At 39.5% G+C, this 25068-nt stretch overlaps 2 protein-coding genes across 2 annotated transcripts; both read right to left on the minus strand.

Moving 5' to 3' along the window:
* Window positions 1-11936: 11936 nt before the first annotated feature.
* On the minus strand, window positions 11937-13139 carry BDKRB1 (bradykinin receptor B1). Its single transcript, XM_050336500.1, has one exon. It carries the CDS (start codon window positions 13020-13022, stop codon window positions 11937-11939), a length of 1086 nt encoding a protein of 361 aa, XP_050192457.1. The 5' UTR covers window positions 13023-13139.
* An 8921-nt stretch (window positions 13140-22060) lies between these two features.
* Window positions 22061-23218, minus strand: BDKRB2 (bradykinin receptor B2). The gene has a single exon (XM_050336379.1). It carries the CDS (start codon window positions 23201-23203, stop codon window positions 22061-22063), a length of 1143 nt encoding a protein of 380 aa, XP_050192336.1. The 5' UTR covers window positions 23204-23218.
* Between the last annotated feature and the right edge of the window lie 1850 nt (window positions 23219-25068).

A 25068-nucleotide genomic window follows, 5' to 3' on the forward strand; every position in this document is an offset into this window, starting at 1 on the left:
ATAATAGCAGAAGAATGTAAGAAATTATGATTCTGTGAAATCAAGTGTCTGTATTGAAAAATTTCCTTACCAGATTTTTTTATGAACACAAAACTGTTCAGTTAGAGTGACTAAGATGTTCTCATATTTCTGTTTTTCTTTTTCTAAGTGGAACTGATTTTTTTTCCTGACAGCTTCTGATAACATACACTCATATTTCTCCAAATAGATTATATTTTTCCTGTAACATGTTGTTATGCAATGAGTTTAGCACTAATGTTCATTAAGTGTTATTAACCTTAGTCTAAATTGGACTAATAGCATCAGAGCTGTTCAGTCCTTCTCCTTATACAGTAGGAGAATGTTCACAGAACTAAGTGCCTCTCAGTTCAGAGGACTGAGTGTGTCTTGCTCTCTTGTTTGCTCCTGAAAGATGTACAGAAAGCATCACTTCACATAGCAATAGGCTTGGACAAAAAAAGGCATTTCTCAGTTGGCCTGTGTGGGAAAAAGAAGTTATTTTGGACATCTAGGAAGATACTTCTGGTGGTTCCTAAAAGCAAAATGGCTTGACTGGTTCATCACATTTCTCTTGTGCTGCTGGCTCCTGTCTCCCAGTTCTCTGCTCCCAGAGTAGTCCCTTATGGCAGAGTTGCAGGGACTTTTCTGCTCTGGGCCAGCCTGTGCTGAATACAAATGTCTGTGCATTGTGCTCGTGGTGACAGGGTAAGAGAGAGGCTGTAGCTCTGGACTAGGGAGCCCTGGTGAAGAACACCATCTGCCATTATTTGTTGCTGCAGGCTGTTTCCACCAGTGACCAGGGACTTCAGATAAGTCTCCAACAACACAAGTGGATACAATATTGTCCAGTGCACCAGAAAATGATATATTGAAATGAAAAAGGAAGTGTTTCACTAAAATCAAGACACAAGAAAATAATACTAATACTAGACTGAGTAGTTAGAATTTGACAAAAAGGCAGACATCGAATCCAGTGCATGGAGGGATTTGTGTTTCACAGCGATGCCCCAAAAGTCTGGGACAAGTATCCCAAAATAACTTTTCCGGACCCTGCACAGCTCATCTGAATAAACAGGATGGGTTGTGCAGAATGCCTGGAAGTGAAGCAGAGCAGGGCAGGAAGAACAATGCATGTCTAACATCACACATCTAATTTTATTCTACTGAAACCGTGCCCTTGCTTTACATGCTTTCTCCATGGACAACTCCTTTTAATGTGATCAGTCAGTGGTATTTCTGTGTAGTTTTTCAGGGACATCATGTGCTGTTTAGAGGACTTCTTATTGTTTGGATAACATGCAGTGTACTTGTAGGATATTTGATTTTTGCCACAGCATGAAAGATGAGATATGAATAATTCTAACAAAGCCAGTTTTTTGTCCAGCTGTTCCAAGGAAATGGTTATTTTCACAGTAAAACATATGAATGCTTATTTTATGCATTTTGCTAGCAAATGCAAAACTATGCTTTTTAGCTAGTGCATGGGAAGGAAAACAGCAGTGATGCAGACACATCTGAGGATGCAACAACCAGCAAGACGTATTGTGGGAAAACTTCGGGCAAGTATTTCACACTTAAAGTAAGTGCTACATACCCATACACAACAGGTCGAATTTTGGCTTTTATTGTCTAGATGAAGCACTTGGTAAGCTCTGTTATTATAGTATCTGATATCAGACAATACTCTCTGACACTTGGTGTTATTCTTGGAGTGTCCTGTGCAGGCCAGGAGTTGCATTCAATGATCCTGATGGGTCCCTTCCAAATCAGCATATTCTATGATTCTGTGTTCATATGCTATTTTATTTTGAGGTGTCACAAGACATCTGTGAAATTTGTAAGCCTCATTATATTGATGGTTATCTGAAACATATTGGTGGCAGTGACCATGCTGTGTATAAGGGCGAATTATAGCAGCCTCAAAACAAAAGTACCCTTTTGGCTATGCTGATTAGTCTAGGGCTCACATCTGGGGTGATTGTTGGCACATTTAGAAGCAAACCCAGGTCTACATATGGAGCTTAGGGCAGCCCACAAGGCTGTATTTAGAGCCCCTGATAACGAGCTACCCCATCTGCTGATTTAAAACAAAAATGTTGTGTTGTGGTTGAGAACTGAAACTCTCTCAAAACTTCACACTTGTGCCTTAGTAATTGCAATACTTTTGACCACAGTCTTGCCCCTGAAAACAAGTCTTCAAGGGCAGCTGAGAGGTGCTAAGACAGCTGCTGCAGAAAGTCAAAGGGCGGAGGATGTATAGCTAGGATCAGAGCTGGTGCACTGTGGTTTCAGGGGGCTGAGATGCTGGTTGTCCAACTGGTAGTTACACCACTGCCCTCTCCCCTTGGGCTACCAGTGTGTGTATTGCCTGAGAACGATGCTAAGTCTTGGTGTGAACAGTGCCATGTGTGAAGGAAAGTGTGTGTCTTTAATGCATCACTGAGCACCTGAATGTTGATCTCCAGTGACAATTTAGCAAAGAATGGCCTTGAAGTTTAGGATGTGTGAAGTCTGCACACCTAAGAGTCCTTTGAGAAAAGAAATACTTTTTCTTTTCTGGAACTTGCTTCTGGTAAGTATTTTCCCATTAGCTTGAGTTTGCTTCTCTCTTTCCTTTATGATCCAGTCATGAAGAGCACCGCAGGGCAGGCTGTTGGGATTTTGATGCCACTGAGAAATGGAAGTCCACATATGTTCCCATATACCTGCAAGTCAATTTGCTGCATTAGTCTTCTACCATCATTAATTCCATCTTCTATTAACAGGGCAATAATAACCTCTTCCATGTTATTATTTAACAGCCTTATAGCTGTTGCCAAACAAAGCAAAGTATTTCTTTTCTGCCACACTGTGCAAAGAAGAGAGTTTTCTGACAGTTTTCTGACAGCTGTAAATTGTAAATTGTAAATTGTATTTGGGAGCCCCTGGTGGTCTAGTGGTTAAGGGTGCAGCACTGTCACCTCCGAGGCCCGGGTTCTATTCCCGGTCAGGGCCACTCCCGGGCAGGTGGGGCTCGTTAGCCCTTAAAGGCAACCCACCTACGTCCTAAGGACCTCGCTGCCACCGTCCAAGCTCGCTTGGCCCCGGCAGATGAACCTTAGGATTAAAGGGTGGGCTCAGTTCCGCGCACACTGTGTCTCACCTAAAAAATCCAATGCGCAGGCTGGAAGGTGTAAAGACCTTCCCTGGATCTTCGCTTGCGAAGACTGGCCATTATTATTATTATTATTAAATTGTATTTAGCTGACCCACTGGTGCTTTGCAGCCATTCACATCCAAATTTCTGAGACAAGCAGGAGACAAAACCGTGCTAAATATCGTAACATCATCTCACAAGTAATTTCGGATATTCCAGTAATTACTATTTATCTGCAATAATATCTTAAACATAAGGATGTCTATAGGGCATTAAGTCCCATCAGACATACCGTCATCCATTGTCTGACTACCACTTGCCACATCAAAGAAATTCAATGTTCTGGTTGTGTGTGATTTGAATTACTGGCATCCATGCTGGGGAGCTGGCACTCAACCAACAGATAAGAGTTAAGCAATGTTGGCATGAGGCCTCACTCAAAGGCTCAGTACATCTTGTGATTCATGAGAGACCCATGAAGTTTTGCAGAATAGGCAGCCTGATCTTTACATTTTCTTGGTTTTCTCTTTTTAAAAAGTGTCTTAGCTGCTTTTTCATTTGTTAAATTTAATATCATGTCTTGACCTTTTTTCTTCTTTTTTTTTTTTTTTTTTTTTTTTTTTTTTTTTTGCAATTGGCATATTTTTCAAATCTGGGCTTACTGACTGTCTCACTTTATCACTAGATGCTGATCTTTCTCATCATGATTTGTCCTGGGCAAATCCTCATCTCCCCCAATAACTTCTACAGTATGCACCAGCAGTTTTGTCACATAAAAGAGATTTTTATCAGAAGTTTTATAGCTAAAAAGCATGGCAAAAAAAATATAAAAAATAGACACTATTGCTTATTATGCTAATTTTGTGCTGGTGTAATTTCTCTGAAAAATTTATAACTTTAAAATAGTGTAATCTTAGGCACTCAAATCCCTATCTGTGTTCAGGATCAGCCCTTTATCTGGAAAAAAATAGGTACAGCTCCACTAACTTCAACTGACTGTGATGTATGTGATAGCCTCTAACCTGCTATTCACAGTGCAGTTCTGTCACTTAGATAAAGAATGCTTGAGGCTCCATATATAAATTATATATCTATATAAAAATATAGATAAATATTTCTACTTATCTTCCAGTGCTGAATGATGAGCCTTTCTCACCCCATGTGACTCCAGAGCTACCTGGCATGTACATTTGTTCATACATCAAAAAGATACTGGAACAATTTGAAAAGTTTCCTCAGGATTTGAACCTTGGAGTTCATCTGTTGAGTTAGTCTTGTGTGATGGATGTGAGACTTATTCCATGTCTTCCTGTGGGAAATGGCAGTGGCTGGTTTCGTCCCTAATGTGTGGCTGGGGATTTGCTGTGCAGGAGCTGAAAGCCAAATGTGAATTTTCTATGTGTGAATTACTTCCCAGAGGAGAACATCTCTCCCAGCTGTAGCTGTAGATTAGAGTGATGATGGAAAATAAGCCTCAGCTCCTGAAAGAAAATATCACTAGCAGATGGCGGATATTTTGCTAGAAAAAACCTGAAGTGCACAAGATTAAGATGGCAGAAGAGGGTTTTCTAGAGCAGTTGCTTCCTAAGATGTTTTCTTCCTAAGGTGTTTTCCTATAGAATGCACTGCAACCACTTACACATATGCATAAAACTAGGAAGTTTTGGATTAATTGATCCCTTTTACTGTGTCATGTCATTTAATAACTCCCCATGGCCAGTGCTTGAGAGCAGAAGAGAGTTACTGAATTTCTGGCAACAGCATGGCCAAAGTAAGTTGTGTGGACAAGGTTCTCCTGCCGGAAACTGAGGAGCTGTGTTAAAGCAGGCTTTTTCCCTCTTACTATTCACACAAGGCAGTATGATGTGGTTTAATCCCTGCCAGCAACTAGATACCATGTAGACAGTGGGATGGGAAGAAGAATCAGAAAAAAAGTCGTGGGTTGAGATAAGAACAGTTTGATAATCGAAACAAAGTAAAACATAATACTAATGATAATAATTACAACAACAACAACAATAATAAGTAGAAATAAAAAGGGAGAGAGAGAATAATAAACTTAAAGAAAAACAAGTGCTGCATAATACAGTTGCTCATGACTTATTGACCAATGCCCTGCCTCTCTGCAGGCTGTGATCAGTTTGGTATCAATACTAGTCTCAAAACTAAACACAGCACTGTAACAGCCACTAGGAAGAAAGCTAACCCTATCCCAGCCAAAACCAAAACCAGATGCATTGCTGCCCATGGATTCACCCTGAGAGTGAGATGGATCTGTTCAAGCCACACTTACTAACCAAGGTGACACTCAAGGATGGGTCAAATCTTGGTTCTTTGTGAGCACCTGCAGAGTGAGCATCTCCAGCAAGGCAGCAAACATTTTCTCTTGCTCAGCATGATAGGTATTTGCAATGCAGTGTCTTCTGGAGAATTCAAGGCATGACACATGTGACTAAATGGGTCCTTGACTGTTCTCCACCAGGGAAAAACGTACTAGTTGCAAGAGCTCTCTATTGTGCTCAGGAAAGAGAGGGCAGGTCCCTCATCTAGCCCAGTAGGCTGGAAAAGATACTCAGGATTTTACTCCAAGTCATGTGTAAAATAAGAGATGGACAACAACTGCTGAAAAGTGAAAGGAAAAAACAGCTAAAACACCAGAGTAACTAAAATAAGCTGATATGCTCTTCAGTTGGGCTTGTTTTCCATTAGAGCTTCAAATTCTCTTGTGAAAAAGAAAAACCAAATCCAAACCAAGCTCTTGCATGGTTTACCATCTATTCTTTGTGCTGACAGAGTAGGATGTTTTTGAATCCCCAGTTTTGCTCTTCTCCTGCCCTCCTGATGGACCCAAAGCCCTGACCTGCTCTTCTATGATGTGTTTTTATAGGTGTTTTGATGAAGGTATTTTGACACCTCCTTTCCAGTGACCAAAGGTGGTTTCTACTGTTTGTCAGGAAAGGGGCATTTTACTGCCTACATTTGTGCAGATGACAATATTCTTTCTATTAGCTCTTACTTTAAAATGTCTTCTAATCTTTTCAGTTATGATTCTATATGATAATTAGACTGAATTTTTCTCTATATAATCTCACATAAACAAATTGTTCAGTTTAATTATATGCTTTTTCAAATATTTACTTCTGTAAAATTCGAGGCAGGATCTGTGCTATCAATACTGTTGTTTTTATTTAATATTCAGGATGGATGATTTAGTTTCTTGAGGGTATTGTTTGTTTTATGTAAGTGTGTTCCTCTCTCACATGAGGCAGAGTGACACAAGGCTAAATCAGAAGTGGATAAATTGCAATGTTGGATATTCAAAGCTTAGTCATATAAGACCATAATATAACTCATACCCTGGAGGAGGCCACACTGAGATTCCAGGGACATCTCTCCCAGCTTAAGTCAAATATTTCCTGGCCCTTGAATACTTGATTTGGTAAACTCAAATTTCTCTAATTTATTTTAATGTTTTAATTCCAATAGGCTTTTTTTTTTTTTTTTTAAAGGAAAAAAGTATCTCAAGTCACATGCTGAGATATCTCCTTCTTCCTTTTTTTGTACTTTACTCTGGTCCTTGCTTGCCAGCAGGTCCCAACTCTTTCCCAGTTCATTGTCAAAGCCATTTCCCCCTTCACATGCACACTGCTTCTCAGTGTGCTTGCTGGTACAGCCAGTGCCTGTCTCCTCCTCCCTCAGTGCTTTCTTTTGGTCACTGTGACCTCCCTGTTCCTCCTCACGTTCTGGCATGGGGAAACAGCTTGACAGAGGCACTGACAGGTGATTTATTCTCTCCCCTCAGCCTTTTCTTCTGTTTCTTGACTCCCAGTCTCCAATCAGATATTTCTCTGTTCACTGCTAAACTCCAGACATAGTCCCATTTCCCCAGTCTGATTCTGGTCCTGCCATCTTGGCACAGCTTTTGTCACTTATTCCTTTCCTGCTGCTGGGAGTGCACCAAGAAGAAAACTGGGACAGTGAACCAGCAGCTTCTTTGATATCCACAGCCCTTGACCCACAGGACCCATGGGCAGTGAATTGGGTTGCTCTGTGACCAGGTCTCTTGTGAAACTCTGTCACAGGTGACTACAGGGGGTTTAAGCATCAATGTGAGGATCTGGCTGATGAAAGCTCCAGCACATCTGTACTGTGAGCAAATTGCTTTCTTCCATCCAAGGCTCAACACTTTTACTTGGTATGGTGCAATTTTAACAGGCACGACAAACAGTTCTCTTCCCAGGAAGATGACTCCTGGCAGGCTAGAAGCTCACATGGCTGTAAATCTCTGAAAAAGCATCTGTCTTTATATATAGTGATCAGTGCCTTTTTTTCCAGTTTCAGTTTTAAAAATCAGTCAGCTCAGTTTGGTGGTGTTTTCTGTTGTTCTTGTTGTTGTTAAAGGTGGAATCTGAGAACTGTCTACATTTACAGTTAAAGTTGGTAAAACTGAAATGGCTTGTCAAAATGTTTTGATATTACAAATGTAAATCCAGGCTGTGCTATTCCTTAAGATGGGTTTCAGTGAATCCTAAATGTTGCTTTATTGCTCTAGGGTTAGGAGGGTTCTATTATAAACTAAAGGCTGGGTGTTAAGCATGACCTGAACAGATAAAAAAAGATAATCCTTACCCTAGAGAAATTATTATTAAAATATAAAATACACAAATTCAATATAGATGGATGAGGAGAACAAGTTACATTGTACTTGCAAGCTCTTAGGATGCTGGTATCTCAACTATAAAAGATTGGTATTGCAGCAGAGAAGTTTTTTAATGATTAATGCTTGACAATGTTTATCAGGAGTGTGAGAAGTAACAGAAGAGAAGGTAAAAAGGATGCTTATTCAGAAGAACAACCCATGCTGGGTTCTCTCCAAGGCAGCCTGTCACCAGCTTTACCAGAATGTTTTTGTTAATATTTATCCTGAACTTTCCTTGCTGCAATTTAAGTTCACTCCCTGCTTGCACGTACACACCTTCAAGGCAGAAACGACACAGCGCTGCTGGGTTGTTTGTTGTGGTGTAATCCCAGCCAGCAGCCAGGCCCCATGCAGCCACTCCCCCAGTCCCCCATCAGTGGGATCAGGGAGAGAATTGGAAGGATAAAAGCTCGAAAACACACAGGTTGAGATAAAGACAGTTTAATAGAGAAAGCAAAAGCTGTACACACAATCAAAGCAAAATAAGGAATTAATTCACAGCTTCCCATGGGCAGGCAGGTGTTCAGCCACCTCCAGGACAGCAGGGCCCCCTCACATGTAATGGATACTTGGGAAGACAAACACTATCACTCCAAATGTCTCCCTCCCCTGCTGCTTCACCATTCTTCCTCCCACTTTCTATACTGAACATGATGTCATATGGTCTGGAATATCCCTTTGGTCCGTTTGGGTCACCTGCCCTGTCCGTGTCTCCTCCCAACTTCCCATGCATCCCCAACTGTCTTGCCAATGTGGCAGTATGAGAAGCAGAAGAGGCCTTGGGTCTAAGCAAACCCTGCCCAGCAACAGCAAAAAAATCTCTATATTATCATCAGTATGTTCAGCACAAATCCAAAACACAACCCCACATCATCCACTGTGGAAAAAACTAGCTCTACTTCAGCCCAAACCAGCACATTCCACCTATTCCATACTATTTACATCATGCCTAGGTCCCAAACTATTCAATTCCAACTTCATTAACCACCACACTTATTCCCATTCTTTGATATAATACACAGATGTAATTTCTTTAATCAATAGACCATCCCTGAAAATGTCCATAAAATGGCCACAAATATTCACAAAATGTCCTTTGACTTCATGCAGTCCATGACTTTGGACTCCATCAGTTATAGTGGTCACTCAAGACAGGAGAGGTGTTGTATTTCTTGGAGTTACTGGGCACCAAAGTCACCTCAGGTCTGGTCACTGATGTGCTTATACTTCTTTTTTAAGGCTTCTCCTCCATTAGTTTGGGTGATTTCTGCAATAGCAATTCCTGTAACATGCAACTCAAATCATGGGTTACCACAATTTAAAGACACATTAATTACAATCTCCAACACAGATCCTTTTGTGCCAGGTTATAGATTTAACATTGTTCCCAGCCTGGCTGCAATAAGGGTTACGTGCTAAAATCCACAATTAGTACAGTCACATCGCAGTCCTCCATGGGCTGCAAGAGGACATCCTGCTTCATCATGGTCTGCACCGAAGGCTGCAAGGGAATCTTTGCTTCCCCTGCTCCAGCATGGGAATTCCACCCATGAAAGATAGTCCTCCTTGAACTTTTCCAACCTGGATCCTTCCCATGGACTTCAGTGCTTCACAAACTGCCCCAGTATGGCTCCCCTGTGGGGTCACAGGTCCTGCCAGCAAACCTGCTCCAGCATGGGCTTCTCAGGGGGTCATGTCCTCCTTCGGGCACCCACCTGCTCTGGTTTGTGGTCTTCCACAGGCTACAGGTGGATTTCTGCTCCATTATGGACTCATCCGTATGTCGCAGCCGTTCAACTCAAGTTCACGCCGGAGTTCCACCCTGTGCAGTCCAGCAGGACAGACACAGCAGTGTCTGGTCACCTGCCAGCCCAGGAGCATCACCGGGGCTGGTATTGAAATGTTCCCAGGCACAGCACAGTGAGCAGTACAGCAAGCAGTGAAAGGGTAAAGTGCCACTATTGAGCAGTAGACCCTAATATACAGTCAGGAATGCATACATTTACATATATTCGTATTGGAGGGTAAATCCATTGATTTGCAAGACCCTTTTAAGTGGCTTTAAGCAGTATTTAAACTACAGATGCTTGTCCTGACAGTTGTGTATATGTAAAAGGGCAGGACTTTCAGGAAAGCCCTCATTGCTTGCCCACTGCAGGAAACAAGAGGTTTTCCATTAAATTCAGATTTCAGACTGATTTTCAATCTATTAGCTCATACCCTAAATATACCACAGCACTCAAGAAGTGTTTTTCCCTTTATTTGTGTACATTACATAACATGGACTAGTGTTAGTCAGACAAGGCAAAATATTTTTCCCTTTTAAGGTCCTCATCCACAGTGGGAAAATGGCACTTCTGTTTCTACCCTTCTTTTTCATGATTTCAGGTTATTTTATTCTTTACCTTTTTTTTTGTCTTTTCTTTTGTCTTTTTTCTCCTCAGAAAATATCTCTACTTGAAAGTTTTTTACTTATTAAGGATTCAGCTAGGGATGTATTAAATAAATACAGTGTTCAACAGTTTACAATAAATAGGAATGAGGATTTGATCTCAGATGACTCAGGGGACTTCACATGCAGTTGTTACTGCTGGTGTCTAATCCTTGTATTTATTTTAAAAGCACCTGTTACAGAAGGAGTGAAACTAGTAAAGCTATGAGTGATTCTTCCTCCTGATACCTTAATCCACCCTTAATTCTTAAACCATCATTGAAGAACGATAGACTTTTAAGTCTTCAAAAGGCCTCCTCTGTTCAAATTCAAAACGTTTGAGAGAATCATTAAATTTTAACACTAATCTTAATGCAATGAAGTTGAACAGGCAGATTTCTACAATCAAATATGAGATTATTTCCATATTCAAAATGGCAACACTAAAAAGAACTGCAGAAAATGCAGTGCTGTTACAGTAAGTACAAGACTAAACAGACTTTATAATGACTAATGAAATGAATTGTTATACAAATTGTTATAAAATAAATTTGCTCCTTTCTGCTCTCAATATCTTTATGGATGAACAGGCTGCACTATATTTTTTTCACATTTGTACATACACATACTTCTGTAGAAACAGATATCTCAGTTGCCTTAAGTCTACTCTGCAATTTTGGCTGTGATGGAAGAGAAGTTTTCTTCTACTACCAGAGTCTGTATTTTGGTAGCAATAAGGATTTTTAATCACAGAACTATATATTTGCTCTTCCCCAGAGAAACAGGGAAAAGAAACAAAATACAAAAATAAAATATAAGAAAGAAAAAAAACTATGATAAAAAATGAGATGTTACACAGTTTATTAATTTTTATTCATAAAAATATAAATATGTCTCTAAGGATTTGCCTCAGATGAAAGATATTCTAAATCAATAGATTATCAATGGCAATCACAGATATTTTCACACATAAAAAATAGAAAGAATCTTTATGCACTTGAGGAGCAATTGTGTAACATTTTACCAGATCAAAAAAAGTCAGATTTTGAGGAGGCTACTGTGTTACATTGCTTTTTTACAGCTTATGTATAATTTCTTTGTAAAAAATCATCGTTTATAATATTTATGTGCTGAATGTAATTGAAATGCACAAAAAAATATTCAGATTTTCCGTATGTTACTGTGAAAATGCAAACCAGTTAAAATATTGTTCAAAATAACTGGAGCTATTCTATAATTGGTCAAATGCAATTATCAGCTAAAGATTAAGCTTGTATTTGCTCTGTAACACCTGTTGCAATTTTATGAACGGTGTTTTAGGTGGTATAATAGCTGTCATCACAGATACAATGAAGAAAAATGTTCAGCTGGCTTATGGTTTTCTGTAATATTTTCTGGTATCTTGTCCAACAGTTTTTCTTTCAAGCCACTGGTAATTGGTACAACAGATTTTGGTATAAAATTCCGGTATCACTTTATGCATTTGGATGGATAACACAGATACAAAAAAGTAAACCTGAGAACAAATAAGCAATCAAGTGAGTTACTTTAGTAGATAATTATCGTAGTCTGCGAATGGCAGTTCAGTGCAATTCATATTAATTTTTAATGTCATTTACAATGGCATTAAATAAGTTATAATACAAAAATGAAGATGGAGACAATAACCATTAGGTTAAACTACTCCTGACTGGAAACACTTTGAAATTTGATGACATTTCTTTTAAAGATACCCATTTCAAAGAAAATCCACAGGGAATAAACTGTGAAAAAACTTCTAAAGCCTTTTGCCTGAAGTATTTCCCAACAAAGACGTAAATCACAGGGTTAATGCAGCTGTTGGTGGTAGCCAACATATAAGCAAACTGCTCCCCAAAATTGATCAGTTCTTCCCAGAAGCAGCCTTTGATCACTTCTGTATCGTGTAATATATCAAGGAATACAAAAAAATGGTGAGGAGCCCAACAGAAAAGAAATGTCAATACAACTGTGAAGATCAGCCTGGTAGCTTTTGTGCCTTTTCGCCCCTTGCAGTCCTTTGTCCTGAGTGCTCTTCGTACTCTTGCTTTTTTTTGTAGGGACCTAATGGTAGAGAAATTAAGGAAGATGATCGCTGTAGATGGCAACACAAATCCCACTATGTTGAGTACCAGGCTTTGAGCTATTTCCCATGCTGGGGTGGGGAAGTCCAAAGTGCATGCTGAAATATTCCACTGGGGGTAGTCTTTCACAGTCCGAAACATAAAAACTGGGATGCTGAGGAGGATGCCAAAGAACCAGATGAGCAAGCAGATCCCTTTGGCAACAGCTTTGCTCCGTATCCCTCTGTGGTTCAAGGTATGCACAAGAGTCCAGTAGCGATCCACGCTGACGGCCACCAGCAAGTAGATGCTGGTGTACATGTTCAGGCTGATGGACGCACTGTTGCTGCGGCAAGCGAAACTGCCAAACGGCCAGTTGAATTCATTCCTGATGTTCTCTGCCCAGAAAGGGAGGCCCATGAGGAAGATGAGATCAGCAACAGCTAGGTTCATAAGGTAGATTTCAGCTATCTTCAGAGGGCCCTTGTGCAGTGAATAAATGAAGAGAACAAATATATTTCCAAGCATTCCAATAGCACAGACAGTGTTGAGGTACTTGGGTAGTATGTAGTACACGATGTCCCACCAGTCTTCCTCCTCTGGGCAAATAGTTGAGTTGCTTCTGTTTTCACTCTGGTTTGAGGAGGGAATATTCAGTAGAGGAGTTTCAGTCATTTTTTAAAAAATTCCGAAGTGAACGGGAGATGTCTTTCAAGTGAGAGAAAATGACTGCAAAGAAGAAGCATAAAATTGCAAAAGTTGTCTCCCATGAGAGGTGTAACAAACATTTAACTGCTGGAAATTCTTTATTAGTCCTCACTGATTATTATAGGCTAGATCAATCCATACTTGTTATGTGCAACAGTGAGAAATGTTTACAGTATTAGCAAGGATGTAACTTACTCTGCATCCTATGGAATTTCCTCTCCTTGCTTCTGTTGTTTAAAATGGTACAGCGGAAGGAAAGTATCAAGTTAGTGTAAGTACTTCTGTATGTCTCTTCCAGACTGATGACAGAAACAGATATGGGAGAATTCCATCTCCCTGAGAGCAGAGGGAGTCAAGCTGGTGACACAAAGCCAGCTTTGCACCCTTCCCTGCCCTTTCTCTTACTCTTATTTACCATGCTATATATACTATTATATATACCTATTGTATATATTAATATATTATTATATTCTATCATCCTGCTTAAGTAGGATGATGCCTGTTTCTCCAGAACTGAAAAAGCTGCTCACTCTCTGTGTGCATCACTTGTTATTTGAACTTTGCATTCTTTTGCTCTTTCTCAGTTTCTCTCATCCTGAACTTTGGGTTCAAAATTGTTGTTAGACTAGACAGCTTATTGCCCTCAAATGTCAGCAGTTTGAATAATAAAACATAACTCCTCCAAAATCTTATGCTCAAAATCTTGCCTGAAGGAAAACTCTCTGCAACTCTAAATTTACTCTTCTCCAGTTCAAAAACTTCATTGAATTCAGCTGGAGAGAGGCTGTCCCATCCTCCCAAGCGTTTAGACCTGCATAGCATTGGCAATACCTTTATTTAGAATCATAGAATCATAGAATAAACTGGGTTGGAAAAGACCTCAGAGATCATCAAGTCCAACCCTTGATCCAACCCTGTCGTGGTTACCAGACCATGGCACTCAGTGCCACATCCAGTCTCATCCCAAAAACCTCCAGGGACAGTGAAGCCACCTCCCTGGGCAGCCCATTCCAATGTCTGATTGCTCTCTTTGTAAAAAAATTTCTCCCTAATATCCAACCTAAACCTCCCCTGGCAGAGCTTAAGACCTTGCCCTCTTGTCCTACTGCTGATTGCCTGGGAGAAGAGACCAACCCCCACCTGGCTACAACCTCCCTTAAGGTAGTTGTAGAGACTGATGAGGTCTTCCCTGAGCCTTCTCTTCTCTAGGCTAAACAATCCCAGTTCCCTCAGCCTCTCCTCATAGGACTTGTGCTCGAGTCCCTTCACCAGCCTGTTTGCTCTTCTCTGGACCTGCTCCAGCACCTCAATATCCTTCCTGAGCTGAGGGGCCCAGAACTGGACATAGTTCTCTCTGGTAACTCCGTGTGAGATTGTGCATGAGTGAGAGCACAGGTAAAACGTTATCCTCTCATGAAAATCCGCTGAGTTGTCAGAGCTGACTTCATTCTTCTGGTATTGCCATGCTTGACCATAGTGCCTGTATCTTGTTTTTTGTGGGTATTCAGTCTCAGAATCATTATGGCATGCAAGATATCACTGAGCCTGTGGTGTCATCTAACACTTCAGGCAAGTAGAGCATGTCAAACATAAAAAGGAATGTATTTGAAAAAAATCAATATTTTGCTATCAGTCATTGTGAATGTTAACTTTCTGCTGCAGCTATCTAACTCTGCTCTTTCAGTTTCTGTATTTTTGCACAGCTAAGGATGGAGTTTCTGAAAACAGCATTTAGGACCATGGTTCATCTCTTTTACATATACATACAGTCTCAGTTATGTCTATACCTGAGCAGCTTGCAATACTTCTCTCTCTGTGACACCTCTAGGAATTAGTTAAGTACTAATACTCCACATCATGTTATTTAGTACCAATGTACAAAACATTTTTCACCACTGCAGAATTAAGAGAGCAGCTAAGTTGTATCTGAGTTCATAAACTCACTCAAGCTGACAATATTGGCAGGGAACTGAGCTACTGCCTGAGTTAAAACAGCTCTCTGGATTTGAACATCTTCCCTCACAACAGTCTGAATATTACCTAGTTTGCAGACAGTCTTATGCAAACTAAGATAATTGGAGAGGATCTAAAACTATAGATGAGATATATTTAGCAAATAAGTGGCTAATTAGCATCAAAACGGCTATTTGTGAGACAGCAGTAATCTAACCTTATTATAGCCTAAGGCATGAGAGCAACAGCAGAAAATCTCTAACATTATATGTCAAAAATTACTTAAAAGAAAGATAACAGTTAAACATAATCAGAATTATTTCTTCTACTAAATATAGAGGAAAAAGAACTGCTTATTGTCCTTGCCCTTCCCCATTTCCTGATGATTTCTTGCTGTCAGCTTATACCAGTTACCTCAGATGTGATCGCTGGGCTGGAGTCACAAATTTGTTCATGAGAGGGTAAACCAAAAACACTAGGAACATTTATTTTCCATTGCAAATAGAGTTTAGTAACAACTAAGTCTGAATTCTTGTTCACATAGCAATTGTACCTGAAGATTCTGCAGAGTTCATCATTGTGAAAATTTCTTCAGTTTACTAGTCAGCGTCCGAGTGCTACAGCAAACCTCCTACAAATTCAGAGCTCCAGATGTCCTCTTGACAGAAAATGCAATTTATTTTCAGTTGTTTAATTTTATTTCTTCCTCAAAGACAATTTTCTTTTCTAAGTATTTTTAAATATTCAGTGCTAATGGACAATTAGCGACAAGAATGGTTTTCAATTTAGGTACTTAACACATTCCAGTCATCTTTTGTACAAATAATGACATACTTTTCTTACTTTGAGCTGATATGTGATGAATTTCATTTACAGTGAATCTATCAGTATTTTTACCAGTAATTCTCATTACTCAGTTATGGTAATTCAGTAAAATGAATCTTTGTTTTACACATAAACTAATTCTGACCTTCAGAGTTACTTTCATGGTTAAAAAGAAAGGGAAAGTCTTACTAGACCTCACAGGTCAGAACTGAGAGCACAAAAATTTGTTTTTTAAAATAAAACATATAAATGATTTTAATAAAAACAAGGCATTAAAAAAAATATAGACATACCTACTCCTTGTTCTTCCTGGCAATTTAGACAAAGTTTCAAATCCAGAAACAGTCGGTAAGCAGCAGTACAGAGGTTACTGAGAGAATTCAAAGATGCATCCTGAGGCACGACTGAGTGACTGAGTGGTGGCTGAGAGTTTTGTTGGCCATGCACGATGTGTGTGATGTTACACTTTGGAAGAAAGCCCCAGGATTTTTTTTTTTTTTTTAACTTCTCCAAATGTCAGCTGTAGTAATTTTCAAGGCATGTGAAATATTTCATTCTCATTGTGAAATCATACAAGCCATATGTCATGACTCTTGTCGTCCTGTGCTTTCAAGTATGGGTCCTTGGCAATCGAAAGTTCCTTTGTATGATTAACCATGTCCGTAACAATAATGATTTCATCAACAACTCTGAACTGTTCTCTCAGTGCCAATGCACACAAGGACAAACTCAGAGCTAGGGTTTTGTTGTGGTGGGAGCTCCTTTTCCTGCTAGCCTTTGTGAGCAACCATGCCAAAGGGCTGGGGTAAAGCAGCACAGATATATAGGAACAGCTGCTGAAACACAGACCTGCTAAATCCCATTTCCACTCTTCTTGAAAAGCATTGTCTTTTGCCCCACTATAGGTGTCCCCTGCATGAGTCTCTGTGAATATTTCTTCTGAGCAGTGCACAATGACTGCTGTATTTTCTCAGGCTTACACCCATAAATAAGCTTTTTTTTTTTTTTTTTCTCATTACCTACTGGGACCTCGTAGCCTTAGATTGGTGGTTTATAAATATTTTTATCTTTTTGATTTTGATTGTCCACTGATTAGAGCAGTATTTTAAAAAGATAATACCTATTGCATCTCAGATTTTAAATACAAATCTCTCTTAAGTATATCTGTGTAAACAATACAGGCTTCTCAAGTATTTTAAAAAAACAGTGAGACTGGAATACTTTTTCCTTACAGGAAAACTTTCCTCCCCTTGGCTGCTTAACTAACACATACACCATCTCTCTCAATTCTTTCAACTGGGTCCTTTCTTGTTTGATAAGTGTTAAAGAGTTAAAATGAAAAAGCATGAGATGCAAAATGGTGATACCTTATTATGAACTTCCCTATCATGATAAATACTTTTATTCCAACCTTTTATTCATTAACAGGTAATAAGTTAGATTTATGCAAACTCTGATAAAATTGATAAATTAAAAAAGCCGTTCCAGTTAATACCATCACCATGGGAAAACTCTGAATGGCCCAAGGTTTAATTTGAAGATTTTAAATGTATAAGTATTTCTTTTATTTAAACACTACCATGTTAAAAAAGTTACTTTTTTTTTTTAAATAAATGAAACAGTTTAAAAATTCATCTCAAATGAAGCTATATGCTTCATTTCTGCCAAAATGACTTTTTTGAAATATCCTTTTCAAAACACGTGTTTTGTGAAGACCTTAAACACAACATTTTTTAAATAATGTAAAATTTAAGTTACATAAGGAATCCTAAAAACTCATGGGAGGACAATCTCAGAAAAACCATCCCATAAGTGACTCATAAAGGTGAGTGCAATGGGACAGCAGAACTTCGTCACAAACTTTCCAAAGCTTCCTCTTTGCTTACGCTGATGCATTTCTGTGTTTAAGTTATTTTTTCCATAAAGACGAACATTTGAGCAATAAAAAGAAGTTTGGAATTCATCCTTGCTTGGACGTGAATCTCTAGGAGCTGCCAAGTTCCACATTTACTCACAGACTGAATACAAAACTGCAGCTGTGTCTAAAATTTATATGATAAATGACATAGTCTTACAAAGCTCATCAAATGAAAACGGAACCAAAATATTGGTTTGCAAATCTGACTCCTCTTTGTAAATCCAGTTTCTTATCTTCTGCTGTTTTTCATTCCCATATTTGGAACTTTTTTCAGTAGCGGAGAGAGATTTAAAGATTCAAAATTGGAAGTCTACGCATTTTGTGCAAATAGTAAAATGAATAGGCACTGTATAGCTCCCCATTCAAACTACTTAGAAAAAGTCTACATAAGAAGCTGTAACTTTATACAAAAAGAAGGTTTAATTTATTGTTTCTTTGCAACTTCATTGTTCATTTAAACATGTAGAAAGTATATAATGACATTTTACAGTTTGCACAGATATAATGGATCATGAATTCAACGAATGTGAACAATTAGTTTAAAAACATCTATAAGAGTCAACAGTTACATGTTTTTTACTGCAGAGATATATTGGTCTGTTAGCACCTTCAGCTTGGGATACTCACAGAACATTAGTTTATGTTTTAAGCTTGCATGATCTTCAGTTCCCCTATCTGAAAGAACACATTCTCCAGAGCTGCATAGGAATTTACAAATGTGAACTGAGACTCTCTGATCAGAAAGATTAAAGAAACATGTTGATGAAGTAGGAGGTAAGATTGCTTGACTATTGCACACATTACATGTAGAGAAGTGGCAGAAATCCAAAAGGCTTCCAGAGTTCTCGCTCTTTGGTCCAACAGTTCAACCTTAAAAATCTTTCTTTTAACATAGATCGAGCCTTTAATGATTGGAATAAACTATCTTTTCAGAACAGTATGACTTAACAGGTTTGTTTTTTTTTTTTTTTTTGAAATGGTTTTCAAATCAACTTTGTATCTGTGTAACTGATCATCTGTTCTGGAAAAGGACAAAAGGTTTTTGATGTCACCTTGTGATGTGAAACTCTATAGTTAACTTGGTTGGATTACTTCACATGTACTAAAGTGATTGCTAAGGATAGCTTAAACTCTGGTGCAGTTATTTACAGTGCCTAATGAATGATCCTGGTACTATCACAGTATTATTACAGTGTGTAATAATCAAACGCTACTCACTACAGTTTACAGAGGCTGAAATAGCAACATATGGAAGGAGCCAGTGTAGCCTGGAAAGTACTGATGGAACAATTGGAGTGAAAGGATAATTCAATGGCTAAAGATTGGCTGGGGATCTGACAGTCCTGAACTGAGATCCTGACTTCTCTGCTGAAACCCTGCTTAAAACAAAAGCAAACCTGTCCTGTCAGCAGCAAGTACCAGTTGCTTGTGTAACAGCTTTTAAGCTGTTAATTTTGCATTTCAGGTGAAGCCAATAATCAACCTGAAAAAAAGAGAGATTGGAAAGATGAGAATTATTCCCTACTGTACCTACTGCAGGCCAGAAAGATCCACCGGCTGTTGATATCCTTCCAAAAGGACTGAGGGTGGTCAGCACCACTCAGAAATGGGCCCTGAAAAGGAAGCTGACCCAAAGATTTCAAAGTAGTTAAAATTCTGTTGTTTCAGATGAATTTCCTTTGGTATAATGTGAAGTGAAAGAAAATAACTGCAACACTTGGACTTCTGAGAAACAGTCCTTAGTAAAAGGATACAGGATAGAGAAGAAAATGCCAGGAAATCTCATTTCTTGAAGTAGTTTATTTTCTGTTGTACATACTTGCTGCATAGCAAAATAGTGTGTCTATATATACATTATTTAAATTAATGTGATACTAATATAATAACATTGTTTGATTTTACTTCTCAGTACCAAATACTCAGAAATATATTCCATTGCCTCAATAATCTCTGTATGGAGTTCCTTTCAGTTAATGGTTGCCTAAACAGCGTGGTCACGAATGAGACAGAATGATAACACTGGAGGTAACAGAAAGCCTTGCAGTGTTTCATCATAGTTTTCTCCAGTTGTCTCAGGCAATATAAAGAATGAGCAATGGGAGTCTTTATGACAAAGGATTATACTGGATTATTAAAGAAAAACTATGGGAATTTCTTACAAATCATCTACAGTGATTTAAATCCGATAGTCTTTATATTGCATCAGGATGCTTCTAGAGTTTTTTTTGGTTTAGTTATTTGAAGGCTTCATATGAATTTCCCATCTTAAATGGCTCTGATGAATAAAGATCTCATAGTTACAGTCAAGTTTACTTATGCCACCATTTCCCTCGGTGACTTTAAAGGCTTTAACCTTAAGTGCTTTGAAAAGAACAAAGGCTCTGTTAGTTTCAGAAGATATTAGATCATCTCCAATTCAGTTTTGACCAAAGTTCCTAGAAGTAAAAGTGTATACAGACAATTCAGTACACTTTGAGTTTATCCTCTGTGTACTTATCAAACCTGATTTCCTTTTATGACAAGGCAACCCACCTAGCTGATCAAGGGAAGCCTGCTGATGTAATCTTTTTGGATTTCAGTATGGGGAATGAGATGCTGGAAAGCAGTGCTGTGGAAAGGGACCTGGGGGTCCTGGTCGATGGCGAGTTGAATATGAGTCAACAGTGCCCTGGCAGCCAGGTGGGCCAACTGTGTCCTGGAGGGCATCAGGCAGAGCATCACCAGGTGGTCGAGGAAGGGGAAGGTGCTCTGCTCTGCACTGGTGTGGCCTCACCTTGAATATTGTGTGCAGGTTTGGGTGCCACAATATAAGAAAAGATATTAAGCCATTAGAGAGTGTCCAAAGGAGGGCAATGAAGATGCTGAAGGGCCATGAGGGGAAGTTGTGTGAGGAGCAGCTGAAGTCACTTGGTCTGTTCAGCCTGGAGAAGAGGAGACTGAGGGAGACCTTGTTGCAGTCCACAACTTCCTCATGAGGGGAAGAGGAGGGGGAGGCACTGATCTCTTTTCTGTGGTGATCAGTGACAGGACCAGAGGGAAGGGCCTGAAGTTGTGTCAGGGGAGGTTTAGGTTGGATATTAGAAAAAGGTTCTTCATCCAGAGGGTGACTGGGCACTGGAGCAGGCTCCCCAGGGAAATGGTCTCATGCACCAAACCTGATAGAGTTCAAGAGGCATTTGTAGGATGCTCTCAGGCACACGTCCTGTGCAGGGCGAAAGGTTGGACTTGATGATCCTTGTGGGTCCCTTCAACTCAGCATATTCTGTGATTCTGTGAAACTCACCTTAGATCAAGAATCCTGTCCAATTGGGGAAAAATTATCTTGTATTAAAATCTCACAGATTAACTCTACAAATAAAATATAGGTATTATTAGAGTCTGAAAAGGCCATTCTTGAATACTCTGAACTTTGGAGACTCCTGTTATTTTCAGTCAGATTTCTAATGTAGTTAAGTGGTGCTCTCCTTCATATTCTCAATTTTTTCTGCTTGTGAGATTATACCTGCTGTGCTGAGCTTTTATATTTACAATAAATAACATTTAAAGTTATGCTTTGTGAATACTAAAAAAGTCTCTGAGCTAAAGTGTAGGTATGAATGTAAATAACATTCCTGCATTCACCCCAAGGTAGAAGGGGTGAAGGATCTCCTGTTATAAAGAAAACTCAGCTAACTTCATGCAGCTGGCTACAGCTTTCCTTCCACTACTGCTTTACCTTTTCTTGAGCTACTTGCCATACAAACTTGCTCAGATGACTAACAGGAGCAGTTGCAAAAAGGCACCTTTTGTCAATCAAACAATTAAATAGTTTTGGATGACTGATGAGAGAAATTAAAAGCCCAGAAGACAAACACACCTAAAAATCCATATGAATAATAACCCTAAGGGATTCACTTACCAGAACTTACTCAAATGCAAGCCCCTCCCAGACTGAAAATCTAATCTAACACACTGTATGGGTACCATAAGTAGCTGCACAATCCTGACAACAGCCGGGGTTCTGTTCAGAGAACTGTATGTACATGTATGTACACCTTAGAAATGCAAACATTCCAAATGATACATGCACCAAATATTATTCAGCCATGAAAATGTAAGTAAGCTACCAAATAGGATTCAATCATGGAAAATGTCCAACAACATTAGAAGCAGATCTCTGCATGGAGTTACTATTAAGATCACACTGTTCATTTCCCACACATGATGAACTCTACCACATGTTTATTCTGTGGATCGGTAGCAGACAGATATTAGTGGAGACTGATGTGTTTAGAAGGCTTTCTTCTTGTAATAATTTCCTAAAATTTTGCTATCGGGGTAACGGCAAAACAGACTTTTTCCTTGGGTATACACTTGAAATGGAAGTTCTTAAAGTGTCCAGGGAGTTTTCCATCTGCACAGACTGTGATTTTCTGAACCTCTTCGGGATCAAGCCCTTGTAGAATTCCACAGCCTTCTTCTGGAAGTGCTTCCCCACAATTACATAGAGGACTGGGTTCAGGCAGCTGTTGCTAAAGGCACAGTAAACAGCTATCTGAGTCAGCATTTCATTGATGTTTTCCAGGCATTTGAGCGTGGGTGCGAAGTAACGGATTGTGTCAATGAATGTGCTGATCTGGAATGGAAGCCAGCAAATGATGAACAACAAGAGCACAGTAAGGACCAGCATGGTGGCTCTCCTCTCTGTCTGGACTACCTTCATTTTTTGTAGCTCACTGCTGCGTAAGGCTTTGATGATTTGTATAGTGCAATAGGTAATTACACAGAGTGGGATCAAGAAACCCACAATATTCAACAAGCTGTTGTTTGCAGGCTCCCAGTAGCTGGCTGGGTAAACAAGGGCACAGGCTGTGATGTTGTATTCTTCAAAATACCGTAAATTTCGAAACGCCATTGTAGGTGAACATATGAGCAACGCACACGTCCAGATTACAAAGCTATTCCATTTGGCACAGACCGTTCGTCGCATCCGTCCAAGGGACATGGTTTTCACCAAGGCCAGGTAGCGGTCAATGCTCACGAGTGTCAGGAAATAAATGCTAGAATAAAAGTTCATGTAACTCATAATGTTGACAGCTTTACAGAGAAACAGGCCAAAAGTCCATTCAAATTTATTAGAAATATTAATGGCCCAGAAAGGTAAAACACAGACCAACATTAGGTCAGCAAGAGCCATGTTTGCTAGGTAAATTTCAGCCACTGTACAGCTACTCTTGTGGAAACACAGTACAGTGAGGACAAAGGAATTTTCTATTGCTCCCAGAATAAATATAAACCAGAGGAATCCAGGCTGATATTCATGTAGCCATCTCTCTAAATCTTCATTAACACATTCAGATGGATTTATCTGATCCACGCCTGAATTATTGTGGAAATCTGCTGGACTGACTGTGATCTCCTGGGTGGTCATGTTGTACAGTTGCGTAACATTTTCAGTTGTGATGGAAACCATTTCTGTGCAGAGAAAAATAGGTGACATGAGACTGCTGCATCTAACTTATTGCTGCAAAAGACACAGTGAGAAAAGCTGCCTCTGCTTCTCCTATTGTCCTAAAAGTGTACCTTTGAACAGGCTTACAACTCCCTGGGTTGCTTTCTCACAGACACCAGATGTGCTTGCTGAAAGTTTCACAGACTGTACTGCTGAGGACTGTGTGGACCAATTTTGGGAGAGTGAAACAGAGCGGATGAAGCAACAATCAGCATTGTTATGAACAGATTAACTGAAGAGAGCATTTACCAGCTTTTATTCACCAGAACCAAGCTGCAGCAAGTCTTTGTTAATTCTTTGAGGAGGTTCATCATTACTTTGTCTTCTTATCTCTGTGAATTGATAACCATAGTCTCATAAAGGGCAGATGTACCTGATATCTCACATTGTTCATTGTTAAGCTGCTAGTTGTCATATCCCTCAACATTTTACACCCTCTTCTGTAGAGCAAGAATTGGGTGGAATTCAGTGATGCTTCCTCCCCAAAGAGCGCTGTACATTTTCCCAAATGTTATGATTGAGACAACAGACATTTAGTTGTAGCTCTAGTTTGCACTGAGAAAGCTGAAAGAGCAAGGATCAGTGTTTGCCAGCACTGTGCCTTTCTCAGCTTCTCTCCAGAATTGTCTATGTATTTCTGTTCCTGAGTGTCTGCAGCTGAGTCACAGGAGAGGTAAGTGCTACAACCTTCACGGGGGAACTCAGTTCTGATAGGTGTGCAGTGGGTGGTTGGCAGTCTGGCAGAGATGGTGACCATCACGTAAGCCAGGACCTGTCTGCAGTCAGGCTGCAGTCAGCCAGCTTGGGTGCAAGAGCACAGAGTGAAAACCAGGTGCTGTACTGTAAATGTTCTACAGGTCAGAACAGCTTGAGATTTTACAGGGACCTATGTATGGGCATAAATGTCAGATGGGCACTTAAATGTTGCCAAAACTGAACAGAAGTTGAGTGTGCAGCATCACTCAGTACTGACAAAATAACCGTGTTTTTGTTGTTGTGATCTTGGATAATGAATGCTGAGATATTATCCAAATGCAAAATTGGATTCTCAGATCTGTTCATATAACGTCTATGGAGTGGGTGACAGAAATACTGTTTATCTTTTTCCAGGTCTTCAAAGTACCACCATTTATATTATAGTTTGGAAGCTTTTCAAATGTAGTTTTAATTAAGACACTTGTCCTAGTCAGCTGGTAAGTTGGCAGTAAAAAGGGGCACATTTGTTATTCCTGAAAGGATGGGGTTCTCGTTTGTATTCTGGTTCCTGGACTTGTTGGTTGATAAGTGTCAGTGCTTAATATGCATATAGACATTTGGCTGTTGGTAACAGAATTACTGAAAAATGGTGGTCGTATTTTGTGTACTTTGTATTAATAAAACAGTGCAGTGTCTGAAATCAAAAGCAAAGGTGAAGACCATATCTTAGTAAGTACAGTAAAGCAGGAGAATCTCTCCGTGATGTAAAATTTTCAACAGGGGTGTCAGATAGGACAGGTCAACTGAATAAAACAGGAAAGTGAGATTGAGAACTTTGAAGAACAAGGCAACTTAAAATGGATTAATAAGCACAAAACATCAGCAATACGCCTATCCAACCCTTCATAACTTGAGCAAGGGACAGTATTTGTGTTAAGATGGGTAACGACATATTCTCATTCTCCAGGTTCACCCTTCCAAAACACCAACTTTTCAAGCCCATATCTAAATGCAGGAACACGTTTTATTAGCCTTGCCATTGTTAGAACCACCTCAGTCTTGGGACACCTGTACCCTTTGATTACTGATGGTTTTCAACCAGCATCTGGAGAAAGGGTTGGTGGAACCCC

The sequence above is a fragment of the Myiozetetes cayanensis genome, unplaced genomic scaffold (assembly GCF_022539395.1).
Source record: "Myiozetetes cayanensis isolate MyiCay16 unplaced genomic scaffold, myiCay2020 scf6-25, whole genome shotgun sequence".
NCBI lineage: Eukaryota > Metazoa > Chordata > Aves > Passeriformes > Tyrannidae > Myiozetetes > Myiozetetes cayanensis.